General features: G+C 39.5%; 1 protein-coding gene across 1 annotated transcript in view; it reads left to right on the forward strand.

Moving 5' to 3' along the window:
* Positions 1 to 477: 477 nt before the first annotated feature.
* PALD1 (phosphatase domain containing, paladin 1) overlaps positions 478 to 11409 on the forward strand; it is a 177429-nt gene continuing 166497 nt past the window's right edge. Inside the window, exons 1-2 of the mRNA XM_018564903.1 lie at positions 478 to 629; positions 944 to 1026. Of these exons, the coding sequence (XP_018420405.1) occupies positions 1007 to 1026 (20 nt within the window). The 5' untranslated portion in view covers positions 478 to 629; positions 944 to 1006. The remainder of the gene's footprint in view (positions 630 to 943; positions 1027 to 11409) is intronic.

Genomic DNA, 11409 nt, shown 5'->3' on the forward strand with positions numbered 1-11409 from the left:
CTGATAAGATCGGTACACTGCATTACACAGTAGTGGCATCTAGTATGTGTTTATTGTTAGTTGCACAGTATTATACTGTGTTAGCTATCGATTAATGCACAAAGTCTGGAGTCAAAGTGATACCCTTTATCGGCCAATTTGAGTTATTAAAGATGCAAACTTTCTGGATGCCTTTTTAGATCCCCTTCTTCAGGCTTAATACATTTCTGAAAATGGTTCCGAAGCCCACATATTTATACACAGAATTACAAGGAGGAGCAATGTTAACCAAAAAAAACATCCTGAATTCTAAGAAACAATTAAGATTAAAGATAAGGTGATGATAGGAAAGCTTTTATTTTGCAGCAAAAGCTCAGTTAATATGAAACGAAGCTGAGCTTCTGTACAAGCCCCAAGTTCCCCTGATCCCCCCACCTCCGAAATCCAGTGTGATGGTGTTCCTGGGAGGAGCAAGTGTAGCTCAGAGAGCAGAAAACTGCAAGAGGGATCCCGCCTCTTCTCTGCACATCTGTATTCAACAAGAGAAGACAATACCAGAGAAGAGGGATACCCCGGCATTAGAAGTGAGAGGGAGCCAAGAGAGCAGCAGTGCCACATCAGGGAGGGAGAAAACCCCCTTCTCCAAAGCTGTGGGTTCATTTCTAATTTAAATTCTATGTCTTAGCATTGCACAGACCAGTAACTATCTCTTATTCCTCTATCAGTGCTCTCTTTGTGCTTCCCTCCCGTCTGCTCTTTTGCTTCCGTTTTCTCACTGTGCCTGTCTGACCACTGTGCCTCTATTCAGACAGTCTGCTGTGATGCTGACTTCCTTTTTCTGCTGCTTTTCCTACCATCCTTCTTTTTTTGTGTTTTTAAAGACCTGTCTCCATGCTGCGGTACTCAGTCTGTTAGCTTTAACTTTTAGCAAGCTCTTCTAATCAAATTGTGACTTCCATTCTAGGCTACCTTTATCTAGCGCGGCACTCATTGTTAATCATCTGACCCTTGACCCTATACTGCAGTCATGCAGCAATCGCAGCCATGGTAAGATTCATATTTATTTTTTTTTTTTTATACATTTCTTTTTTGACATCATGGAAAATTGTTATGTGCTTGAATTGTTTAAACTTGTCATACACAAGCAGATCATCTGTTCATTAAGTTCAAAGATCTGAGACTCACACTTTTTCTAAGTGTTTGCTAAGCCCCCAAAGAGCAAAATCTATTCTCTATTTGAAATACTGTTTTTTCATTGCTCTCATCAGCAGCAATTCTTTAATATTCTGACCACTTATAGCAAGAGATTCTTGTATCTGTTTCATTGTTTGGAAGAATTGCATACATTTCTATTAAAGCAGAAAAGCTTTATTATAATTGTCAGTGATAGGGCTATAAATTAATATAAATGTTGTGTAAGTGCATATATGTGTAGTGGTGCTCACATGTTGAATCAATTTCATATGAAAGAATATATACAGTATGTGCCATAAATAAAAGGCGAGCTCTGTATGTTGACATGATCTTATGTGGCTGTTGGGATGTCTTCATGCTTAATCACCAGCCAGCATCAGTCATAGTGCAGTTTTATGTGTGGGGTTTAAGGCTCCTAACTGAAGAGATTAAAAAAAAATCTATTTAGCCGCCTCAGCATACGTCTCATTGAATTATCTTGGTTGTTGATAAACAAAAACAATCCTTCCAGGTCAATGTTACAATCATGTTTTTAAATGTGTTCTCATATTGCTATAAATATTGCTTTAAACCAGCTGCCTGTGCATACAGTATATAACATAACCCTCTAGTTCTGTAGGTTTTAGGTTAGCCTGCTTTTGTAAACCCTATACCTCCCATTTACCATTCAATGCTAAGCATGAGCTAGTTATGCCGCTGATTAGTGATTTTAAGATGCTGAAGCATGAGAAAATAATTTATCAGTCAGTACTTATATTTAGGAACAACTTAAAAGACAATGGTTTACTCATTCATATTCAGCATGTGCAAAGGAATTTTACTCCTTCAGAATCTAACTATGCGCAATTATGCAATCTTTGGTTTAACCCTTCGAGATGCTTCATATCAAGCTATATTCTGCTGTTTTGGTGGTAAAGGTTTGTGGTTGGCGTTGGCTAAAATAAGGCTGGTGTGAACTATAAGTCTTTTCCCCTGAGAAGTGGTTGAATTACCTCACATCTTTGGGTTTCTTCCTGTGGCTGCTGGTAATTGGAGAGGGCTCTGAAGAATCTGCACATGCTCAGCAAATCTCAGTATACTTGGGAACGTAACATTTCCTGAAAATATTTTGGCCAAGACTTTACACTTTCCTGAACTGATGTCCAAGACTGTTTAAGCTCTGCGAGTTTGTATATTTCATTTTCAGAGCGAGTTAATAAAGTTATAGGAGCAGTCCTTGAGTGAAGTAGTTGAAGTGAAAATAACTTCTGAAATGTGTCACATTACATGCCAGTACTTTTCTATGGGTAGGAAGTGATGCAAATTATTTTATATTTAGATAACCCTAGATCTGTAATCTATAACAGTGCAGAAAAAGAAAAGTGGAACTATGTCCTATAGATCCCAGCTGCTATTTTTTAGTAAAGACTTGAAAATGTAAAAATGGTGGTTGATACGGGCATCAGTTCCTCTTCCCCTTAATTTTTGTACAAATACTTGTTAGCACCAGAATATAATGTTACTCTAACTCATGTGCCAGAAATCGTGTCTGTAAATTATTGCCCAGCATTGCTTTAAGAAGAACTCCAGAGTTTTATTAACCCTTGAGTCGGGGATACCCCAACACTGTAAGGGTTAAATGCTCGTTTTTGTCTAGATTAAAAAATAACATGAGTTATTAACATGAGTTGTGAGTTATACTCACAGCGCTCCCTCCAGCCTCTCACCTCCTATGCTGCAGCATTGTAATCTTCCTCAGCATCCTCATAGCTATACACTGTGTGATGATTTACAGGACCTTAGACCGCTGCAGTGGAGAGGCACCAGGAACCGGTCTTAGAGCAAGTCGGCTCTAAAGATCGGGTGAGTATAACTCAAAACCAGCAGTTAACCCATGCAGTGCGGGGGTTGCCCACTGCAAGGGTTAAAACATTTTTTCCGGGAGTTCTTCTTTAAGTGTATGCATTTTAGTGTATTATTATAATAATAGACTGAATACACAGGTTTGATTGAGCATATTGTCTTCCTGAATTTACTATTTTAGCTGTGAAACAAACAGCTGGATCTCACAGGGTGGTCTATGAAATGTTACAGTTTAATGCATGCATAGTTACCAGTGTACACAGCCAATGATAGATAAAAGAAAAGCATGTTTGAAAAGAAATAGGAGGAAAGGTTTCTAGCTAAACTAATGCAAATTTGACCTGACCTCGCTACATATATAGTTAAAATATTAGTCCATTGGTAAAGCTAAGTATGGTCTAATTAAGAGATTAATGTATTTTCAAGAACTGAAAGATGTAAAAAGAATGTCACACAGAGCAACTGGAATTGTAAATATTACAAAATTGGTAGATCCTTTATATAAACTTTTAGCAGAAATTGTATGAAAACTAAGCAGTGTATTTTAAACAAGCAGCGAGTGTATTTCGAAAAAATTATGTCAGAAAGATAAGTGCCGGAGTGCTGTAGGATACTGCCGTCTGACCAGGCTCACGTTTGGGTTCAGGTATTCATATATATAAACAGATCTGAAAGGCTCGGATGTTCTGTGTATAACATGAATTTCTAGATCACACATAGATAATAGAAACTCTTGTATGATGGCTGGATCTACTGGTAGATGCTTTTACCATACAGTTCTTTTTTCCATATCAATAAACTGATAACAAAGCACATTATAATGCACATTATAAACCATATTTGGTTTTACTCTGTATGTGCAAATGAATTCTAAAATGGTCTAAATACGATTTGGCTGTTCACCATTGTTCCTTGAGTGTAGACCTGCACTTTGGCAAAAAACATTACAGAATGGCTATATCTTGAACAAAGTTCCAAAATAAAATGTTATGCACAGTCATTGCTGAGACCTAAAGGTACCCCATAGACAGAAGACTGTTACCTGATCTGGTTGTTTTCAGCTGGTTCAGGCAGCAATCAGATGCCAACTGTGCAATCAAATGCAGTCACTGTTCAGGTGTTCTGACAGCTACTGGTGCCAGCTGTTTGTATACAATTGCCAGCAGAATAAAAGTCTCCCTATCCTTGCTGTTTATTGTGGATGGTGAAATCAAGTGATTTTTTGGGCTGCTATTAGTTAAACGAGAGAAATCTAGCTGTGTAAAGGTGTCCATACACTGTACGATTCTCGCACGAGAATCGCGGGAAATCCCACGATCGTACGATAATCGTACAGTGTATGGAAGGCATGCGACCGTTTCTACTGTGCAGTCGCACGTTTTCCGTCGAACAAGCAGGCTTGAAAACCCGCCGCGAATTGTACGATTCTCGGCGGGTTAGTGGCCTGCTTGTTCGACAACTGCCGAACGGGCCGGTGTGCGCACGCGCACACTGCCCGTTTGCAGTGATCGGAAGCCCGCCCCTCACTGCAGCGACCATTGCAAAAGTCTTGCGATGGTCGTAAGGTGTATGGGCACCTTATGACTAGCTCAAGTGTGTCATGGATGGCTGAGGGGGCAAAGTGACAAAATTGCTTAATTACACCAACCACTTCCCACCTATGCTCACATTCTGACCTTCTCCTCTTCCTCCCAGGTCGCAGGGCTCAGGTGTATAGTGTTATAGTGTATAGTGTCAGGTGTATAGTGTTTGGGCTGGCCAAGTGCCAGCCCAAACACTATAATGTGGGAAAGGGGAGATGTTCAGTACAATAAGACGCAGGGTTCATACAGGTGAACAGGCAGGAAGGAAGGTAAATATCATTAGATAGGGAAATGAGAACCTATGACTTTACTCTGAATAGGCAAAGTGACAGATTCACTTTAAGAAACAGGTTAAAGGTTAAATGTAATTTAGTGTAGGGCATACTGATCTATATTACTGAATATTCTCTCTGCCAGAAACTTCACAAAAAGACCTACCTACAATGCAGAAGCATTGACACGGACGATGCTGTCTCAGTATATTGGTAATTCAATTAGGTTGTGTGCATCCTGGTTGTCTATTTCATCAAGAACGCTTTATCTCTTTCCATTCCCTCTTGTTCCTGTTAGACCTGATGAGGTTGACTTTGAAGGCCATTCAGGTAGAGAGAATATAACCAAGGGTAGAGAGAAGCAGATTTATTACTGCTCTTTTTTAATGTCTTGGGGGATCATTTCAGCCTTGAAACGCACAGCTCTGAAAGGAAGTCTCTGCTATATAAATATATGCAAAATGAAGGGTAAAGTTTTAAAAAAAAATGATCAGGTCTAATGTTTTGCTTGAGCCTTGCCATATGATGAATGTTTCTTATACATAGTTATGCGTTCTCCGTACTACTTTTCATGTACTCCTGTTTTGACTATGATGAATAAAGAACTTGAAAGAAACTGATCAGTCATATGGGGGATAATCCCCAATATCTCGGATTCATTATATAATATTAAAATGCACATTTCACCAATACCATCTACTTTTATGTGATATAAATTGATTCTGCCTCTGTTCCTAATGAATTCAACCTACAGTGATTGAATTAATTAACTTAGAGCACAGTTATATCTTATGGAAAATGAATGTTGTGGATTAGTGGAAACATCAGTTGTAGCGTTTGTAGTGGGAATCGCAGTGGAAGACTGCACACCTTAGCTAGCACTCATCACAAGCGCAAAGGAAAAATACATGATGCAACACAACTTTATTATTAGTTACAACAGCTCTTAAGAAAAAGCTAAACATGAATTATGTCACCATTAAATACAAGGGACATTAATATGAGCAGCAAGCAAAAACTATTTTTTTATGTTTACTATAGATTGTAGAACTTCTTGATCTGATATCCTTTTTCATAAAAGTTACTATGATCTTTAAAACAGCTTTCTGTGGTCAAGTAAAGTTTGGCAGCCCTGATGGCTGGTAAAGACTTGTAGATATACCTGAACGCTTCGGATAAGAAGTAAGAGCTGACAGCTTATAAGGGGAAACAGGTTGGAAAATGTTAGGGAAAAAAATAGATTGCCTGCTGTAGGCAATGCGATCATTTTCCTGTTAGGCATTTCTTTATACACACAGTCCTCTTGGGAAAAGTAACCACACCCGTTATACAACAGAACTTCAGTAGCTGATTTTGGAATAGCACAAAGTGAACAAAGCTCCAAATCTACATCTCCTTGTGTGAGCGCTGTGTTGGGTCTTTCCTATTGCTCATTCTAAATATAAGCAATAAGCTTCACTCACTATAAGGAGGGTCCCACTGAAAAAAAAATAATTCTAGACCGAGGGATCATCAAGAGGAGTTTTATAAATGAATGAGCACTGCAGCCCCAATACATGGAGACTTTCCAGTCCCAAGTTCACTGCAATTAAACACCTATTAGAGATTATGGGTTTGGTTTACTAAAGGCAAATATGCTGTTCACTTTGCAAGGGAATTTTTCCCTAGCTTAGCGAATGTGGTAAAAATTCACTTTGCAAATAATACCCAATCAGGTGCAAGGAACTTTTGGTTGCAGATGATTGGATAATGAAAGTCAGCAGAGATTCACCTCACCAAGCTAAAGAAAAATTATCTTGCAAATTAAAAATTTCCTTGCACTGTGAACAGCCTAGTTGCCTTTAGTAAACGAATCACTATATTTCACATGGCACCTGTGTGTCTTGCACCAATTTACTACATAGGAAATGCAGCCTTGTTGCTGTTCTTGTATAAAAGTGGACAGAGCCTGGCAAACTATACATAACCATAGAAAAAACTTATATACTAGGGTATAATGAAAGTTGCCACTCACACCTACCTACTCATCCACTTTTTATTATTTCAGTTAAAGTGGGAAAGGCTTCTTAAGATTTACCCTCACTTACTGTCTCAGTAATAACCGATTCACAGACAGGAAGTGGGTCTGTAGGGAAGACAGGCAGCAGTAACTGAAAGTAGTTCTAGCGTTTTGCCTCACTCTGATAAAAAAAAGCTTTTTTAAATGCTATGTTGCCCTCACTTCCTGTCTGTTAAAACCATTGTCGTTGTGACAGAGGGAAACCTCTCTAAAGCTCACCAAACACTTCATAAAACAATCTAATTGTTTTATGTCCTTTTGCTCTACCAACAACTATATAGTTCAAGTGCCCATTTGATTCCATACAAATGTATTGGGTAGTTGAGATATGTTCTTTTATTTGTATTTTATAGTTTGGGTAAATCTAAAGTAGATTGTTTGCTTCCTGGTGGCACAGGCGACATCACCACACCTCATCATTACCCCCTGGAATAGCTGGGCATTTGAAATTCCATGAGATTGTGCATTTTTGCAGAGTCTCAAGTGTCCAGTAGGCAGCAGTGGTGTCACGCGCAGCTCCTCAAAGTATCAGAAGATGGCAAGGTGAGTAATTTTTTAAATATGTTTTTATAACATCTTTATTTTTAAAGAGTTTTTGCAGCTGACTTTTTTGGGTGGTGGGGAGCTGGCAGGAAAGGGGACCTTACATTTGCATTTGCTTTAACCAGTCTAACCCAGCTACATATACTCACATTTTGTTTGCTTCTCTAAGTGAAGAGAAATATATGGTACTGCCAGGTATGGGGTACATATGAATCACTGCCAAACTGCAGCATTGCCCAGTTGCCAGGCACCAGTGTTGTCATGTTGGGCAGAGGGTCCTGTGTAAGCTCTAACCAGAACAACTTGGAGCTTACACAGGGCTTTTTTTCCTTAGTTCGACAGTCATGGGTAGAGGTGGGAAAGCAAAGGTAAGATAGGTATAAGCAGCTGAGGAAGGGGGGGGTTGGGATTTTACAGGTTCACTTTCAATTCAACGTGTGTATAGAATACTATTATTTTACTACACCAAAAACTATTTCCTGCTAGACAGAAAACTAAGATGCACTTTTCCTGCTAGCCCATCTTAAACATCTTTTTCTTTCTTTTTGAAAAGAATGAGAAGGGGCTAGGACGTCTGTAAGGTTTTATTGTTGTCTGCAACCCCATGGGGAAGATTTCTTACCCTTGTGATCAGGGCCAGATTTACTCTCTCTTCTGCTTCTGCCCCAAGGCCAAGTTCCTCAATGCACCCCCCTACATGCCAACCCCCCCTCCCCCATGGAGAATGGCAGACCTGCAGGCTGCATACAAGTGATCTCTGCGACATCGCTGTACATTTAGCTCTGCTTGCCCAAAGCGGGGCTAAATGTAGAAAGCAACTAACCGCCCGGAACCCAAAACTGAGTGTCCTGGACATCGGGATATAGGAATTCCACACCCCTGCTGCCCCTCTACTCCCTGCTGCCCCGAGGCCGGGCCTTGGTTGGCCTTGTGGGAAATCCAACCGTGCTTGTGATACCCTCTCACACACTCACCTATATTGTGTCACCGGCACAGAAAGTGAGGGGCAATCTTCCAAGTGAGGGCTCGAACAGCAATAAAAAATGTTGCTGTGGTTTACAGTAGGATTTGTTTTTCTCTAGGGCTACTGCATAATCTCTATTCATTCCTGGAATTATGTTATAACTTGTTGCCAGATGAAATCATAAGCTAAAAATAGTGTTTCTTGTTATTTAGGGGACAAAGGAATCAGTTATTCTGATACAATAGGGTTATACTTCTGCTTTCAGGAGGAATTGGACATTGGCAAACAAAAAAACTGTTGGCCAGTCAGGTACAACCTGATCACCAACCAGTCCCATCAAGCTTCAGTTTTTTACCTGTATTTTAGGAGGATGGAAATCTTTTAAACTTGATAAATGTTTAACCAATTTTTTTAGTCATTTTATTTTTTCTAAAGATCTTTTTGCTACAGTCTAGACTGTACATGCTGCTGAGCTCAGCTCTTTAGGCAGCTAGGATCAGTGTATCCTCAGTGTTGCCTTGGAAGCTGTACCCAGACCCTGCTTGATCGAAGACTGTTAGGCCTGCCTGAAATGTGAGCTTCGAGCACTGGTTTCTGCTTTTGGCACTTTCCAGACCTTCGTGTACTGTGTTAGTCAGCTGTAGAGTGCTTTCCACTGCTAGAGCGATCACATAGCTTTGGTGTGACCCAATCTCTAAAGATTTGCTTTATGATTATGCCCTCAGACAGGCCGAAGATAACCTGGAATGCCACCTTGATATACTGGGATCTATTTGTTGCAATTTTTAGTCTGTTGTATACTGTTAACTGCATAGCACTGCCCAGGTCTAGGACTGTGGTAAGGTTCTGAGAACTGCTTCATATATCTGAACATACTTTACCTTATGCAGGTAGAAGTTCTCTGCAGAATTTATGAACAAAATTGCAACTATGATTGCTGACTCAATACATAGAAGTTGTAAGCATACTTCTACACCTGCTCCATAATGCACTTAGAGCTTATTACTACAGCTCTACACTACTGCGTAGAAGGGTTAGTAGATATTGTCCATCTTATTTCCCAAATTAGTCTTTAGTCTATGATTATGCAGTGAACAAGTCCTGTTCTGCATGAAGGGGCATCCACATTTTCCACAAAGTGCAGACACCTGGTTAGAAAGCATCCTGGATGCCTGGGTGTGAAGTGGTATGAAGTGGTATCTAGCAGTTACAGGTTAAAGTTTCATTTTCTACCTCCCCTGCTTTATGTTGTCCAACCTACCTGTGTCTCAACTCAGACTAGCAAACCTCTATGCTGCTCTGGTAGATCTTTTGAGCCAAGCAGTTATTGCCCCTGTTCTAAAGACAGAAAAGTTTTAGGAGTTTTACTTCAATTATTTCACTGTTATAAGAGGGGGCATTCACCCCATCCTGGATCTGAAGACATTAAACTAGTCTTCCTGTTCACGTGTTCTCTAAGTTTTGCCAGGTGGATGTTCAGGTCTCATCTGATGCCAGCTTCGGGAGTAGGGTCCTTCAGGCAGCTCTTTGAGCTGCAGGCTGGCCCCAGGTTTACTGTTTTATTATGTGGGGCTGTTAGTGTTTTGTTATTGTTGTTCACCCCACAGTTGGACGTCTTTTGTTTAATATTTCAAAAGAAGTCTCAGAATAACTGAATTCTGTGTCCCTTAAAAAACAAGAAGAAAGTAAGAGAAGAACAAAGAAGAAAAGCACTTACCGTAAAAAAGAAGAAAGTACTTACCTTAAAATCTGTTTCTTGGAGTTCATTAAGGTCCTTGGTTCCACCAGTCTGTGTTTGTTATGTACTCGTACTACTGCTTTTTTTTTTACAATACTGAAGCATGATGGGAGTAGATGGGTTTGTACTTGGCTGGTCAGCAGCTTTTTTGTCTGCCATCGTCCAGTTCTTTCTGTAGTTGCAAGTGTAAACCAACTTTTGCAGAATAACTGAAACTTGTGTCTCTTAATGAACTCCAAATAAAGGTATGTACAGAAATCCTGTTTTTCATCCAGTCACCACACTTGTGCTGTTCTCTTGTTTGTAAATTGTACACTATATTCACTTTTTCTGTAGCCTGCATTCTTTGCATATTAATTGTTTTATTGTGTGCAAGTGAATCCATGCAGGTGCAAAGATAAGAAAATATATACATAACTCATAACACATCATTGACTAGATATGAGGCGCCAGACTGAACTGTTTCTTACTGCTCATCTATACATTTTGCAAGGTAAGCAGTTTACCAAATGCCAGTAAGTTGTATACCGCAATATTTTTCTAGGACCTTGCTTGTAAATGTACTGCTGCTTTTTACAGCTAAATGACATTACTATTGCTTTATCAGCTGCCAGTTCTGAAATACTGTCATTCATTTCATAAGCATTGTAATATGTGAAAATATTGCAAGCAGGATTATAAAGGTTCCTTGAATAAACATGAACATTGTAATTTGGGAAATTGTTTTTTTTTACTTAATCTGTTTATAATCACCTCATGTATAGGGAAAACATGGGTTTCCCTCCTTCCCTCCCGGACAGTTTCTGCTTAGGTATCAGATGAGCATGGATGGGAAACTCAGGTCCCAGGAAAGCAAAAAAAGTGATGTATATAGTCCGGAATAAGTAGACAGATAGACAAGGCCAGATGTATTGTGTCAGTGATACCTTTTAGTGGCTGGATTAAAATATTAGAAGCCCTAGCTTTTGGAACACTAAGTTCCTTTGTATTGACAATATGCCTAAAAAACACTGAGGGGAATTTATCAAAACTGGAACAACAAAATCTGGAGCAGCTGCGCATAGCAACCAGTCAGCTTCTCTCTTCAGTTTGTTCAGTTAAAATTTGAAAATGAAAGAGAGAGGCTGATTGGTTGCCATGGACAGCTGCTCCAGATTTTGTCTGCTCCAGTTTTGATAACTTCCCATCAATGTATGTCTAAAGCTTGTATATATATATATATATATATATATATA

This window comes from Nanorana parkeri, unplaced genomic scaffold, assembly GCF_000935625.1.
Source record: "Nanorana parkeri isolate BGI_ZX_2015 unplaced genomic scaffold, ASM93562v1 scaffold793, whole genome shotgun sequence".
Classification (NCBI taxonomy): Eukaryota; Metazoa; Chordata; class Amphibia; order Anura; family Dicroglossidae; genus Nanorana; species Nanorana parkeri.